The sequence below is a fragment of the Heterodontus francisci genome, chromosome 11 (genome assembly GCF_036365525.1).
Source record: "Heterodontus francisci isolate sHetFra1 chromosome 11, sHetFra1.hap1, whole genome shotgun sequence".
Taxonomy (NCBI): Eukaryota; Metazoa; Chordata; class Chondrichthyes; order Heterodontiformes; family Heterodontidae; genus Heterodontus; species Heterodontus francisci.
The window spans coordinates 95,569,794-95,586,260 of NC_090381.1; the positions used below are offsets into that span (position 1 = coordinate 95,569,794).

A 16,467-nucleotide genomic window follows, 5' to 3' on the forward strand; every position below is an offset into this window, starting at 1 on the left:
CGACCTAGAACCCATAGAATTTTATAATTCCAGTACCAAAATTAACTAACCTCTCCCATGCAGCCGTAGTAGGGAGTTCCCATCATGAAGACCTTAATTCTGGGTGGGAACAATTCATCCAATGAACTGAAGTGAGAGGAACCGGAATCAAATGATTTAAGATTCTGAAAGAGATATTTTTTAAAGTTAAAATTTGTCGAACTAAATTGCTATCAGACACTTAACTTTCACTAACAAATCAGAATTACAATCTTTGTGATAAACCAGGCATAAGACGCAAAAAATAGGAGGTGGTGTGGGCCATATGGCACCTCGAGACTGCTCCGCCATTCAATAAGATCATGGTTGAACTTTCGACATCAACTCCACTTGCACACCCTATCACCATATCCCTTGATTCCCTTAGTACTCAAAAATCTATCGATCTCAGTCTTGAATATATATAATACCTGAGCATCCACAGCCCTCTGTGGTAGAGAATTCCAAAGAGTCACAACCCTCTGAGTGAAGACATTTCTGCTCATCTCAGTCTTAAATAGTCCTTATGCTGAGACTATGATCCGGAGTTCTAACTCTCCAGCCAGAGGAAACAGCCTCGCAACAGCTATCCTGTCAAGCCCTCTAAGAATTTTATATGTTTCAATGAGATCACCTCTCATTCTTCTAAACTCCAGAGAACATAGCCATTTTATTCAATCTAGTGAACCTTTGTTGCACACCCTCTAAGACAAGTATATCCTTCCTTAGGTTCTTCTCTTATTTGGCCTCCTTATCTCGAGAGACAATGGATACACGCCTGGAGGCGGTCAGTGGTTCGTGAAGCAGCGCCTGGAGTGGCTATAAAGGCCAATTCTAGAGTGACAGGCTCTTCCACGGCACAGTGGCGCAGGGCGGCACAGTGGCGCAGTGGTTAGCACTGCAGCCTCACAGCTCCAGGGACCCGGGTTCGATTCTGGGTACTGCCTGTGCGGAGTTTGCAAGTTCTCCCTGTGTCTGCGTGGGTTTCCTCCGGGTGCTCCGGTTTCCTCCCACATGCCAAAGACTTGCAGGTTGATAGGTTAATTGGCCATTATAAATTGCCCCTAGTATAGGTAGGTGGTAGGGAAATATATAGGGACAGGTGGGGATGTGGTAGGAATATGGGATTAGTGTAGGATTAGTATAAATGGGTGGTTGATGGTCGGCACAGACTCGGTGGGCCGAAGGGCCTGTTTCAGTGCTGTATAACTAAACTTGTGATCAATGTCACAGGATTTCATGTCGCGTTTGCAGACGTCTTTAAAGCGGAGACATGGACGGCCGGTGGGTCTGATACCAGTGGCGAGCTCGCTGTACAATGTGTCTTTGGGGATCCTGCCATCTTCCATGCGGCTCACATGGCCAAGCCATCTCAAGCGCCGCTGACTCAGTAGCGTGTACAAGCTGGGGATGTTGGCCGCCTCGAGGACTTCTGTGTTGGAGATACGGTCCTGCCACCTGATGCCAAGTATTCTCCGGAGGCAGCGAAGATGGAATGAATTGAGACGTTGCTCTTGGCTGACATACGTTGTCCAGGCCTCGCTGCCATAGAGCAAGGTACTGAGAACACAGGCTTGATACACTCGGACTTTTGTGTTCCGTGTCAGTGCGCCATTTTCCCACACTCTCTTGGCCAGTCTGGACATAGCAGTGGAAGCCTTACCCATGCACTTGTCGATTTCTGCATCTAGAGACAGGTTACTGGTGATAGTTGAGCCTAGGTAGGTGAACTCTTGAACCACTTCCAGAGCGTGGTCGCCATTATTGATGGATGGAGCATTTCTGATGTCCTGCCCCATGATGTTCGTTTTCTTGAGGCTGATGGTTAGGCCAAATTCACTGCAGGCAGCCGCAAACCTGTCGATGAGACTCTGCAGGCACTCTTCAGTGTGAGATGTTAAAGCAGCATCGTCAGCAAAGAACAGTTCCCTGATGACGACTTTCCATACTTTGGACTTCGCTCTTAGACGGGCAAGGTTGAACAACCTGCCCCCTGATCTTGTGTGGAGGAAAATTCCTTCTTCAAAGGACTTGAACGCATCTGAAAGCAGCAGGGAGAAGAAAATCCCAAAAAGTGTGGGTGCGAGAACACAGCCCTGTTTCGCGCCACTCAGGATAGGAAAGGGGTCTGATGAGGAGCCACCATGTTGAATTGTGCCTTTCATATTGTCATGGAATGAATTGATGATACTTATTAGCTTTGGTGGGCATCCAATCTTTTCTAGTAGTCTGAAGAGACCACGTCTGCTGACGAGGTCAAAGGCTTTGGTGAGATCAATGAAAGTAATGTAGAGGGGCATCTGTTGTTCACGGCATTTCTCCTGTATCTGACGAAGGGAGAACAGCATGTCAACGGTCGATCTCTCTGCCCGAAAGCCTTCCTTAGGTAAGGAGACCAAAACTATACACAGTACTCTAGGCATAGTCTCACCAAAGCCTTATTTAATTGCAGCAAGACTTCCTTACTTTCATACTCCAAACCCCTTGCAATAAAGGCAAACAAACCATTTGCCTTCCTGTATCTGCATGTTAACTTTCTGTGCACAAGGATATCCAAATCCCTCTGCATATTAACATTTACTAGTCTCTCAGAAAACATGTACTGCTTTTCTATTCTTCCTAACAAAGTGGATAATTTTACTCTTTTCCACATTATACTGCAACTGTAACCTTCCTGCCCAATCATTTAAACGGTATCCCTTTGCAGCCTCTTTACAGCTTACTTTCCCACCTAGCTTTGTATTGTCAGCAAACTCAAATAGATTACACTCGGTCCCTTCAACCAAATCATTGATATAGAATGTAAATAGCTGAAGTCAGTGTTGATCCTTGCGGCACTCCACTAATTACAGCCTGCCATCCTGAAAATGACCAGTTTATTCCTACTCTCTGTTTTCTGTCCGTTAACCAATTCTCCACCATGACACCCAATATCATGAGCTGTAATCTGTAACAACTTATTGTATGAGACCTTATTGAATGCCTTCTGAAAATCCAAATATACTACATCCACTGGTTCCCCTTTATCCACCCTGCTAGCTACAAGTTCAAAAAACTCCAACAGATTTGGCAAAAATGAAATCTCTTTCACAAAACCATGTTGATTCTGCCAGATCATATTGTGATTTTCCCAAATTTCCACATGCTTAATAGATTCTAGCATTTTCCTCATTGTCAGGCTAACTGGCCTATAATTCTCCACTTTCGCTCCCTCCTTTCTCGAAAAGAAGAGTTACATTTGCTCCCTTCCAATCCACGAGATCCATTCTGGAAGCTAGGGAATTTGAAGATCAAAACCAATGCATTCACTATCTCTGTAGCCACCTCTTAAAATCATCAGGTACAGGGGATTTGTCAGCTTTTAGTCCCAATAATTTCTCCAGTACTTTTTCTTTACAAATACTAATTATTTTAAGTTCCTCACTCTCATTAAACCCTTGGTTCCGTCCAACTTGTGCTATGTTCTTTGCGTCTTCTACATTGAAGACCGACACAAAATATTTGTTTCATGTTATCTGCCATTTCCTTATTCCCTACTATAATTTCTCCTACCTCTGCCTCCAAGGGACCCACATTTACTTTCGCTATTCTCTTCCTTTTTACATACTTGTAGAAGCTCTTGTAATCTGTTTTTATATTTCTTGCTAGTTTACATTCATAGTTCATTTTCTCCTTCTTGATCAATTTCTTGGTCATCCTTTGCTGACTGTTAAAACCCTCCCAAACCTCAGGCTCACTACTTTTTTTGGCAACATTGGAAGCCTCTTCTTTTAATACTGTCCCTAACTTCTCCAGTTTGCCATGGCTGTATGCATGAAAAGAAAATTATTAGAAAGATAATTTATCAATAAAAGCAAAGCAGGATGTTTAAACACCACACTGACAAACAAAGCATAATATTATTTGATTAGCTCTTTATTTTTGGATTCCTACCCTCACAATGGTCTGGTGAGCAAATGGTAGTACTTGCTTTGACCATTCCTTCTCTAAGGTAACTTCACCATTATGACCGTATACGTATCGACGCCCAGTGAGGAGCTGTGCATATACAAGCACCGACGTTTCATTGATGACGATTCCTTTCCTTTTGTGGTAACTGTAAAGTTTTTTTTAAAAAGATGATTTTAAAAATCTTCAAAAATAGTAGATAAATTTAGCTTATTTGGAAAGAGGCCATACAAGAAAAAAAAAACTAATTAATCAATCACTCCCATTCAGCAGTGTTGCAGCAATATTAAGAAAACAACGTACACAAGCCACTTATGGCATGTAGTTACATAACAAGTTTTATAATTAGAGTACTAGTTTATGTGGCTATTCAAAAAGTAATGTTTTTAAAATCATTGTAATGAGATCACATCCCAAGCAAAGTTTAAAACATATTTGTTCCAAGTCTGCTTTTTCTGTTTATCCCATTATAAGGGGAGGAAACATGAAAGTGGTGGAAAAAGTACGCTTACAGTCTTCCCAACATTAGATTTTTAATCACACATGAATCTTCTCTACAGCTGTATTAAAATTTATATGCAGTACTGTCGACACCAATACTTCAATGAGCTCATACATTTTACATGCACTTTATAAACAGCTGTAGTGCTACCCAGCTCCTACTGGTGGAGACAAAGGGCCATGGGAATTCTACATATTAACATACGGGATTTACATGGAATTTTACAGCACAGAAACAGGCCATTTGGCCCAACAAGTCTATGCACCTCCCAAGCCTCCCTCCCACCTTATTTCATCTCACCCATCAACTATTTGTTAACTTTCAGACTAAAAAGTGCTTCCAAATCCACATTGCTACTATCCTACCACCTGTAAATTCTGCACACAGCTAGAGAACACTAAACTGCCCATGCTGCTTTCTACAGTCCCAACCAAATAGTGCATTAACTGACAGTGCATCATGGGTTTCCCTGACCACACAAGCAGCCACAACAATGCTTCAGATGACTACAAGCTTAAGGGAGGGCTGGGCTTTTCAGGTTTTTAACACTATGACTGGACAACCCGGAGGGAGGCGGGGGGGGGGGGGGGGTGGTAACAAGTGAAAGCAAGAAAAAGGTGGAAAAGGATAATGATAAAAAGGGGACATTCTACTTAATTAGTTCTTAATGGTAAAGTTTACCTTTATCTGGATTACACTTCTCTTATAAACTTTACCACTACAATGCATGAATTTAAATATTAAATAATTTGATATGCATATATTTACTTACAATTCAGTTATATTATGTACTTCTCTGTTCCACGTGTTTTGTTCTGTCTCCCCAAGGTAAACTACTTTCGTAGGTGGTGGAATTTTCCCAGTATATACTTTCTGTACTCCTGTGGGTTCTTCTAAATAATATCTATAAAATCAGAATGAGATAGATCAGGAATATTACAAATCAATTCTCACTTAATTATACAAAGTTAGCACAAAAATAAATTCTTTGATTTAATAACTTTGTTCTGAATTACGCTAACATTGATGACCTAATGCAGAACAATTAGTAATGAGTAATGTCGACTTTTAAAGAACTGGACCCCAGTGACTCAGTAGGAAAATCATCAAGTGGTGCAGTACTGAGTTTACAGATCATGACCCCCCCCCCACCCCCACCCAACTCAGTGGAGTCTCCGGCTGCAAAGTGTGTGGATGTGGGTGCCAGATTTAGGGACAGCTGGAATGCTCTGTCAAGCAATTAGTGAACAGCCAGAAAACATCCATACATTGGCTTTGACAACACTCTCTGGAAGTAAGACCGTTATTTGCCCCAATACTCGAATGTCGATCCAAAGCAAAATTTGCTGGGAAACTCATTATCATGTGCTATAGGGATGATACTGACATTCTAAAGAGTTTGGGAGTGGTGCTTCTGCTCAGAAGTGGACCAGCTGTATACACAGAACAGTTTTATCTGGCCAATGTTTGACTGGCCAAAATTCAAAGCAGAAAGGATAACTAAATGAACCAAACCACACGCAAGACAAATCTTAGCAGAGGAAATTCAGTCGATTTTGTTGTTGAATTGCTCTACCAAGCTTTTGCAAAGTTAGTAACCAGTTGCTGTTCCACCATGATTCACTGAAGTATTTGGATTTTTGAATTTTGAACCAACAATTTAACCTAAACTATAAAAATCACCTCAAACTACCCATGATGCTAGAACCTATTGTTAGCTTTTCAAACTTTAAATTTATTTTTTTTAAATGCAGAAACTTTCAACCAATGCACACATTGATTCCTAAGGGTTCAGAAACCTGCCAGAGAATTTCAATCGCAAACCCACTTTGCTTTCACGAATGAACTGCAAAACTGAGCTCCCAATCTAATTATTAAACATTGTGAAATGCCACAACCCAATATCAATGCTTTGCTACTCCGTGCATACCCAGCGACCACTCTCCATTGTGTGATAACTGTGAGAAAAACAACTGATTACAATACGTAGCCACTGCTTTAAAAAGTTCCTCAGCTTCTAGGGTTAATGCTGTTTCCTGTGCACAAAGCTGACTTCTGTAAACAATTGAGCCAAATTGTACCTTTATGTCACAGCAGTGCCGCAAGTGATAAGTAAACTAGCACAAATCCAGTAAAAACTGTGATCAGTGCAGCTTTGAATGAGGGGCTGAGCTCATTTAATCCATTTTTTCAGGTTTTGCTGATGGTTCCAATGGACTGGCACAAACGGCCCAAGAAATTTTCAAGTGATATGAAAACTAGCATAATTTCCTGAAACACTGAACTAGAATAATGGCGTATGTCATCGGTGCGCCATTACTATGCTACATGTTGACAGGAAATTCCCAGCCTTAATAATGAAAGCTACTAAATTGTGGCTGTCAAAAAAAAATGGATGGGACAACAGAATGCAATTCCCAGGAAGATTCCTAGGTGGTGTATTGGGAACGCTGTGGAATCCAAACTGGCTCCCTTACCCTTGTAGCAGAATCATAAAGTAACAAAAAGGTAGATCTACCTTTTGTCAAAATAAGGGAATTGGTTTTAACAAAATACAATTGAGGGAACCAACGCGCTAACTTTACTCTCTTATAAAGCAGCTTCTGAGCAGTAAAATTCAGAGGACAGAACCAAAACTAACAAAATGAGAAATTGTTTGCCTGCTCCCCAAGATAGTCAAATGTTCTACTCCGAGGCAACAGTTCACAGAATCGTTTCAGCACAGAGGAGGCTTTTTGGCCAGCCATGTCTGCACTGGCTCTCAAAGAGCAATTTACCTAGTGCCAATCCCCTGCCTTCTCCCCGTGGCCCTGCACATTCTTCCTTTTCAGATAACAATCCAATACCCTCTTGAATGCCTCGATTGAACCTGCCTCCACCACACTCTCAGGCAGTGCATTCCAGATCCTAACCATTCGCTGCGTAAAAAATGTTTTCCTCAGGTTAACAGGCAGAAAACAGAGAGTAGGAATAAACGGGTCGTCCTAGCATTGGGAGGCTGTGACTAGTGGGGTACCGCAAGGATCAGTACTTAGGCCCCAGCTGTTCACAATATATATCAATGATTTGGATGTGGGGACCAAATGTAATATTTCCAAATTCACAAATGACACAAACTAGGTGGGAATGTGTGTTGTGAGGAAGATGCAAAGTGGCTGCAAGGGGATTTGGACTAACTTAGTGAGTGGGTAAGAAAGTGGCAGATGGAATATAATGTGGAAAAATGTGAGGTTATCCATTTTGGTAGAGGAACAGATGTACAGAGTATTTCTCAAATGTTAAGAAATTCGAAAGTGTAGATGTACAAAGGGACCTGGGTGTCCTTGTCAATAAGTCACTGAAAGCTAACATGCAGGTGCAGCAAGCAATTAAGGAGGCTAATGGTATGTTAGCCTTTATCACAAGAGAATCTGAGTACAGGAGTAGGGAAGTCTTGCTTCAATCGTATAGAACCTTGGTTAGACTGCACCTCAAGTACTGTGTACAGTTTTGCTCCCCTTACCTTAGGGAGGATATTATTGACATAGAGGGAGTGCAATAAAGGTTCACCAGACTTGTTCCCAGGATGACGGGACTGTCCTATGAAGACAGATTGGGGAAACTGGGCCTGTATTCTCTAGAGTTTCTAAGAATGAGAGGTGATCTCATTGAAACCTACAAAATACTCCAAGTGATAGTCAGGGTAGATGCAGCTATGATATTTTCCCTGGTTGGGGAGTCTAGAACCAGGGTACACCAGGGCACAGTGGCGCAGTGGTTAGCACCGCAGCCTCACAGCTCCAGCGACCCGGGTTCAATTCTGGGTACTGCCTGTGTGGAGTTTGCAAGTTCTCCCTGTGTCTGCGTGGGTTTCCTCTGGGTGCTCCGGTTTCCTCCCACATGCCAAAGACTTGCAGGTTGATAGGTAAATTGGCCATTATAAATTGCCCCTAGTATAGGTAGGTGGTAGGGAAATATAGGGACAGGTGCGGATGTGGTAGGAATATGGAATTAGTGTAGGATTAGTATAAATGGGTGGTTGATGGTCGGCACAGACTCGGTGGGCCGAAGGGCCTGTTCCAGTGCTGTATCTCTCTCTAAAAAAAAATAAGGGGGAGGTCACTTAGAACAGAGATAAGGAGAAAATTCTTTACTCAGAGGGTTGTTAATCTTTGGAATTCTCTACCCCAGAGGGCTGTGGAAGCTCAGTCTCAATGGACTGAATGGCCTACTCCTGTTCCTATGTTGCTATTACTTCTTTTGCCAATTACCTTAAAATCGGTGTCCTTAGGAAACGGAAACATTTTTTCCCTATCTACTCTGTTCAGACCCTTAATGACTCTGAACACCTCTATCAAATCTCCTCTTAAACTTCTCTTCTCCAAGGAAAACAGTTCCAACTTTGCCAATCTATCTACATAACTGAAGTTCCTCATCCCTGGAATCATTCTCATGAATCTTTTAAGCACACTCTCCAATGCCTTCACATCTTTCGTAAAGTATATTATTTGCTGAGTGAGTTGGTTATGTGCTGTTAATAGTATTATAGGCAAGTTCTTGGTCATGATTCTCTGTATGATTTCTTCATCGTGCCATTTGGCACCAAAGTCAAGAAGAATATATATTTCTTGGGAAAGTCAGTCATCTATCATAGTCTTGTGCATCTGCTCGTCACTAATATCACTGCCTTGAGATTTGGGCGTCGTGCCAGAGGACTGGAGAATTGCAAATGTTACACCCTTGTTCAAAAAAGGGTTTAAGAATAAGCCCAGCAACTACAGGCCAGTCAGTTTAACCTTGGTGGTGGGGAAGCTTCTACAAACGATAATTCGGGACAAAATTAATAGTCACTTGGGCAAATGTGGGTTAATTAAGGAAACCCAGCATGGATTTGTGAAGGGAAAATCATGTTTAACTAAATTGCTGGAGATTTTTGATGAGGTAACAGAGAAGGTTGATCGGGGTAATGCTGTTGATGTAGTGTACATGGACTTCCAAAAGCATTTGATGAAGTGCCACACAACAGACTTGTGAGCGAAGTTATAGCTCGTGGAATAAAAGTGACAGTAGCAACGTGGATAGGAAATTGGTTGAGTAACAGGAGATAAAACGGTTGTTTTTCGGACTGGAGGAAGGTATAAAGTGAGGTTCCCCAAAGATTAGTGTTCTTGATGTATATTAATGACCTAGGCCTTGGTGTACAGGGCACAATTTCAAAACTTACTGATGATACGTAACTTGGAAACATTGTGAACTGTGGGGAGGATAGTGTAGAACTTCAAAAGGACATAGCAGGTTGGCAGAATAGGCAGACAAGTGGCAGATGAAACTTAATGCAGTGAAGTGTGAAGTGATTCATTTTGGTAGGAAGAATGCAGAGAGACAATATAAAATAAAGGGTACAATTCTAAAGTGGGTGCAGGTGCAGAGGGACCTGGATGTATATGTGGATAAATCATTGAAGGTGGCAAGACAGGTTGAGAGAGTGGTTAACAGACCATATGGTATCCTATGCTTCATTAGTTTAGTTTAGTTTATAGAGATACAGCACTGAAACAGGCCCTTCGGCCCACCGAGTCTGTGCCGACCATCAGCCACCCATTTATACTAATCCTACACTAATCCCATATTCCTACCGCATCCCCACCTGTCCCTATATTTCCCTACCACCTACCTATATTAGGGGCAATTTATAATGGCCAATTTACCTATCAACCTGCAAGTCTTTTGGCTTGTGGGAGGAAACCCACGCAGACACAGGGAGAACTTGCAAACTCCACACAGGCAGTACCCAGAACTGAACCCGGGTCGCTGTGAGGCTGCGGTGCTAACCACTGCGCCACTGTGCCGCCCGGGCATAGAGTACAAAAGCAAGGAAGTTATGTAAAATTTGAATAGAACATTGGTTCGGCCTCAACTTGAGTACTGTGTTCCGTTCTGGGTGCCACAACCTTTGGATGGCGGAGGAAAAAAAAAGTACGCTTGTGGGGGGATTTTATGGTGCAAGATTCAAAATTGCAAACGCTAAACTGAAGCCCACCTACAATATTAAATGCACTACCCTGTGCTATTGTGCAAACTGCAGCTCAAATCATTTTATTCAATACTTACTTCATTTCTTGATCTGACACTGCAACAACTCGAGCTTCCTCAAGATAAGGCCAATTCAAAAAAACAGGCCTTCCCAGCTCTTGAATTGCAACATCATCCACATTCTGAAAAGGGAAATAGGCCATTTATAAATTAGCCTGAAATACATGGCTTTTAAATGTTGGATTACTTCCTTTCAATAACTTCACAAGTCAAAATTTCAGTCGGGAAAGGAAGAATAAACCTTATTCCCAGCACGGTACAAAAATTCTGAAAGACATTCCTGAAATTTGATAACAAATGCATATACACACACTTTTCAATTCAAAAAGATCAAATATAATCTTGCAAAATTTAGCTTTGGAGTAAAGCAGGTGAGTGAACTTGCATTTAGTTTTTAATCATGGGCAATATTCTTAAGTGACAGCAATTTTTCTGATTATCTGATTCAAACAGTTTGCAAGACAAACAAAATGTTGTTTTCGGTTTTAATGTTTCTTTGGATCAGATTTTAAAAAGTAAAACTACACATAATTCATGTTATATTCCAGTTTTGCTACACTATCTATGACCTAGTACGTACTTCCTGCTCTTCTTTGGGCAACAGATCCAAAAGCATATTCTCTCCACGGCTTGGTTGTTGAAAGACTTGAACTCCACTCTTGCCCAAGTAAAACTGCAAGAATAAAAATTAAAAACATGCATTTTCATTCGAACAGGTTTGAGTTAACGGAAATAAAAGGTGCAAAAGAAAAGCTTGCTTCCATTTACTCTGGCTTTTCCCTCATGTAAGTGGCACTTGGTACCACACAGTATTCACTGATCAGGTAACTGCAGCTTTGTCTACCTCCAGCACCAGCTGCAGACCATAATCAGACAGCAGTGTATGGAATTAGGACAGAATAATCAAGGTTCAGGAAAGAGATTTTTTAAAAAGCTACACTTTTGACTGGCCCCAATGCAATCATCCATTCTCTGTACATTTAAAAGAACCTAATAAATAAGAGTAGGCCATTCAGCCCTTCGAGTCTGCTTCACCATTTAATAAGATCATGGCTACCTTTGACCTCAACTCCACTTTCCCACCCGATCACCATATCCTTCTATTCTCTTAGTATCCAAAATCTATCGATCGCAGTCTTGAACATACTGAACGACTGAACATCCACAGCTCTGTGGGGTAGATAAATTCCAAAGATTCACAACCCTTTGAATGAAGACATTTCTCATCCCAGTCCTAAATGTCCAGGCCCTTATTCTGACTCTGTGACCCTTAGTTTTAGACTCCCCAGCTATGGGAAACATCCTTCCAGCATTTACTCCGTCAAACCTTCTTCGAATCTTATATGCTACAATGAGATCACCTCTCATTCTTTTAAACTGTAGGAAATACAGGCCAAATCTACTCAATCTCTCCTCACGACAATCCCCTCATCCCAGGAATCAGTCCAGTGAATCTTTGTTGCACTCCCTTTAAGGACAGGTATAGCCTTCCTTAGATATCAAGACTAAAACTGTACACAGTACTCCAGGTGTGGCTCACCAAGGCCCTGCACAATTGCAATAAAAACAATAAATGCTGGAAATACTCAGCAGGTCTGGCAGCATCTGTGGAGAGAGAAGCAGAGTTAACGTTTCAGGTCAGTTCTGATGAAAGGTCACTGACCGGAAGCGTTGACTCTGCTTCTCTCTCCACAGATGCTGCCAGACCTGCTGAGTATTTCCAGCATTTATTGTTTTTATTTCCGATTTTCAGCATCTGTAGTATTTTGCTTTTATTTTCCTGTACAATTGCAATAAGACTTCTTTACACTTGTACTTCAACCCCTTTGTAATAAAGGCGAACATACCTTTTGCCTTCCCAATTGTTTACTGTATCTGCAAGCTAACTTTCTGTCATTTATGTACAAGGATACACAGGTCCCTCTGAACACCAACATTTCCCAGTCCTTCACCATTTAAAACATATTCTGCTTTTCTACTTTACCTAAGTGGATAATTTCACACTTCTCCACATTATATTTCATCTGCCACATTCCTTCTCACTCAATTAACCTGTCTACGTCCCTTTGCAGCCTCTTTACGTCCTCCTCACAGCTTACTTTCCCACCTAACTTTGTATCATCAGCAAATTTGAATACATTACACTCAGTCCCCTCATAGAGTCATAGAGAGATACAGCACTGAAACAGGCCCTTCGGCCCACCGAGTCTGTGCCGATCATCAACCACCCATTTATACTAATCCTACATTAATCCAATGTCCCCTACCACATCCCCACCTTCCCTCAATTCTCCAACCACCTACCTACACTAGGGGCAATTTACAATGGCCAATTTATCTATCAACCTGCAAGTCTTTGGCTGTGGGAGGAAACCGGAGCACCCGGCGGAAACCCACGCGGTCACAGGAAGAACTTGCAAACTCTGCACAGGCAGTACCCAGAACCGAACCTGGGTCGCTGGAGCTGTGAGGCTGCGGTGCTAACCACTGAGCCACTGTGTCGCCCATAAGTAAGTCATATACATAAATTCTAAATAACTGAGGCCCAAGCTCCGATCCTTGCAACGCTCCACTAGTTACACCCTGCCATCCCGAAAATGACCAGTTTGTTCCTAATCTGTTTCCCGTTTGTTAATTAATTCTCACATCAATGCTAATAATATATTACCCCCTATCCCATGAGCTCTAATATTTTGTAATAACCTCTTGTGTGGACACCTTATCGAGTGCTTTTTGAAAATCTAAATACACTACATCTATTAATTCCCCCTTATCTAGCCTGCTAGTTACATCCTCAAAAAACCCAACTAGATTTGTCAAACATGAGTTCTCTTTCATCAATTTTATGTTGACTCTGCCCAATCATATTATGATTTTTTAAGTACCCTGTTATCATGTCCAAAAAATAGATTCGAGGATTTTCCCTACTATCGATGGCAGGCTAACTGGTCTACAGTTCTGTTTTTTCTCTCCCTTTCTTGAATAGCAGGGCTTTGATTGCTACCTTCCAAACTATGGGGTCCATTCTAGAATCTAGGGAATTCTGCAAGGTCAAAACCAATGCAGCACTATATCTGCAGCCACCGCTTTTAAAATCCCAGGCTATAGGCCATCAAGTCCATGGGATTTTAGGTCAATTAATTCCTCTAGTACTATTTCTTTAAATTCTTCATTCTCCCTAGAACCTTGGTTTCCCACTATTTCCAGAATGCTTTTGTGTCTTCTACTGTGAACTCAGATGCAAAGTATTACTTTAGTGTCTCTGCTATTTTTCCATTGTAATTTCTCCTGTCTTGGCTGCTAAGGGACTGTCATGCTAGGCCCCCACCTGCCAAGAATGAGGCAGATTAATTTTGTCATGAACATTGATTTTAAACTGTTACTGGAGTGAAGAAAGGACTTGTTAAACAGATCAGCTGTGGCTGGAAAATACATTTGCCGATTAACAGACAGTGATTAGAAGGACAAAGGACCATTCCCTGACACATTCAACCCACAATGGTCCTTGATCACCAGGTACTGTGTGTAAGAGGAGCATTCTAGAGACTGCTAAGGTGATACAATCCAAGACATGGTCAGACCAGTTAGTCACATGGCTAACCTGCTTAGCAACCTGGGGTTTTCTGAATTGTACAAACAGTTTGAACTGAGAGTGTCTGTTTGCTCCTGGATTGAGATCTCTCCCGTCTGCTCCCATCTCTTTCTCACAAGCCTCAGAATCCACTGAAGACACATGCACCCCAAGAAAGAAAAGTCTCCTACAGTGAACAAGGCTTACGAAGAATACTGGGCCACAACGAAAAGCAAGATTTACCTACAATGAAGGACTCTACATTGAGATCAAAGAACTGTAACAAAAACTCTTCAGATATTGCCTCAAACTTTTCACTTTATTTTTTCTTCTGCTCTTTTCTGTCTATATTTTGCACATGTATCGCATATGCATGCTAGCGTGGGCACGTCGTGTATCTGTAGGCATCAACCGAATTAGAGTTTAAGTTTAATAAATTTCAATCTTTCTTCTTTAAACCTAAGAAAATCTGTTTGTGCTGGTTTCTTTGCCTTATAATTGGAAAGCGGTGAACAAGGATTCAACAAGGGGCAGCTAAATACATGGTGTGTAAAAAATTAAACCCGGTTAGGTAAGACCAGGTGAAGGCTGAGACACCTTTCTCACCTGGTCGTAATAGGGACCCACATTTAATTTTGCTAATCTCCTTTTTACATGTCTATAAAAGCTTTAACAATCTATTTTTATATCTTGCGCTATTTCCCATTCTATTTTCTCTATCAATTTCTTGGTTAGCCTTTGCTGAATTCTAAAATCCTCCCAATCCTCAGGATTATTACTGTTATTGGCTACATTATAAGCCTTTTCCTTTAATTTAATTCTATCGCTAACTTCTCATTAACCAAGGTTTCCAAAGGTTTTTTTTTTATTCCTTAAGGAATGTATATTCCTTGAGAATTATGCATTATTTCTTTCAATGTCTGCCATTGCTTACTGACCATCATATCTTTAAATCTAATTTCCCAATCTACCTCAGCCAATTCGCCCCTCATACCTACGTAGTTTGCTTTGTTTGATTTAAGATTGTAGTTTCGGACTTAACTAAATCACTCTCAAACTCAATATAAAATTCTATTATATGATGAACACTCTTCCCCAAAAGATCCTTTACTACAAGGTGATTAATTAACACTGTTTCATTGCACAATACTAGAGATAAAATAGCCTGTCCCCAACCTGGTTCCTTGACATACTGATCTAGAAAACTACTTTGAATGCAGTCCATGAACTCATCCTCCACACTACTACTGTCTGTATCTATGTACTATAACATTACACTTTTGATTAACTAGTGACCATCCTGCCAAGGGGTAAGTGGGGTTGTTTGAGTGCCTAGCCTCCCTATTACACCAATGGAACCTAGAGCACATTCATTCAGCTCCATTTAATCCTCTAGGTCAATGTATAATGAATATGATGGGTCTTGCTTGACAAGCAGAAAGATATCAATATTCTGTTCAAGTGGTGCAGCCTTAGCTAGTTAAAATTAATCAACAACCTTACCTAGTTAAAATTCATCAGTACTCTGGTACATAGTTGGGGCATCTACGCTCACTGGACAGGGCAAGTGGAGTGAGATACACCCCATATCAAACAAACAGAAAATCTACTTTTGTAGATTCCTTAATAGTTTGGTTTGAAGACTCATAACTATAGTGTTGGATTTCCATCGATGTCAGTCAAGTTCACCCTCACACCCCCAACAAACTATGTGGCCATCTTGTTACCCTCGATAACGCACTCAAACTTTACTGCAGTCCAGATCAGACCAGTGACTGATTTTAACTGACACTGCATAAACCAGTAACTACACAAAGCAGTAACCCTCACACAGCCATGGAAAAAGAACCCAGTTGTATAGATACACATGTATTATTTAGGGTGGGCGTGGAACATGTTCTGCCAAAAGTAGCCAAACTGTTCAGGAGAAAATAAAGTTACATATACGTTCAAGTCTTTCTCCTTGACTTTCCATCAGTCCACTCAGTCTCAAAGCATAGTGGCTACATGTAGATTAAGCAAAAGGCCAAGGGAACAACCAATCATCCACAAGGTGGTGACCCAATAACTTCTCTTTGAAATAATGATTTTCTGTTGCATTCTTTCCAGGTCTATTTAATCTGTTTCATGTGCACAACCATGCTGATTAGTCAACTCCTGCTCGTAATTCACAAATACAATTGCAGCAAGCACGTTGTACAAATAACAGAAATTTACCATCACATAGGAACATAGCAGCAGGAGTAGGCCAATCAGCACATCGAATCTACTCCACCATTCAATACGATCATGGTTGATCATCCACTTCAATGTCTTTTTCCCACACTATCCCCATATCCCTTTATGTCACTGGTAC

The 16,467-nt window shown here is 41.3% G+C and overlaps 1 protein-coding gene across 1 annotated transcript in view; it reads right to left on the bottom strand.

The window, feature by feature from the left end:
* The window catches only part of xrn1 (5'-3' exoribonuclease 1), a 139,927-nt gene that overhangs the window by 68,241 nt on the left and 55,219 nt on the right, over window positions 1–16,467 (bottom strand). The window contains 5 exon segments of the mRNA XM_068042580.1: window positions 51–164; window positions 3,952–4,114; window positions 5,241–5,372; window positions 10,559–10,662; window positions 11,121–11,213. Coding sequence (XP_067898681.1) covers window positions 51–164; window positions 3,952–4,114; window positions 5,241–5,372; window positions 10,559–10,662; window positions 11,121–11,213 — 606 coding nt within the window.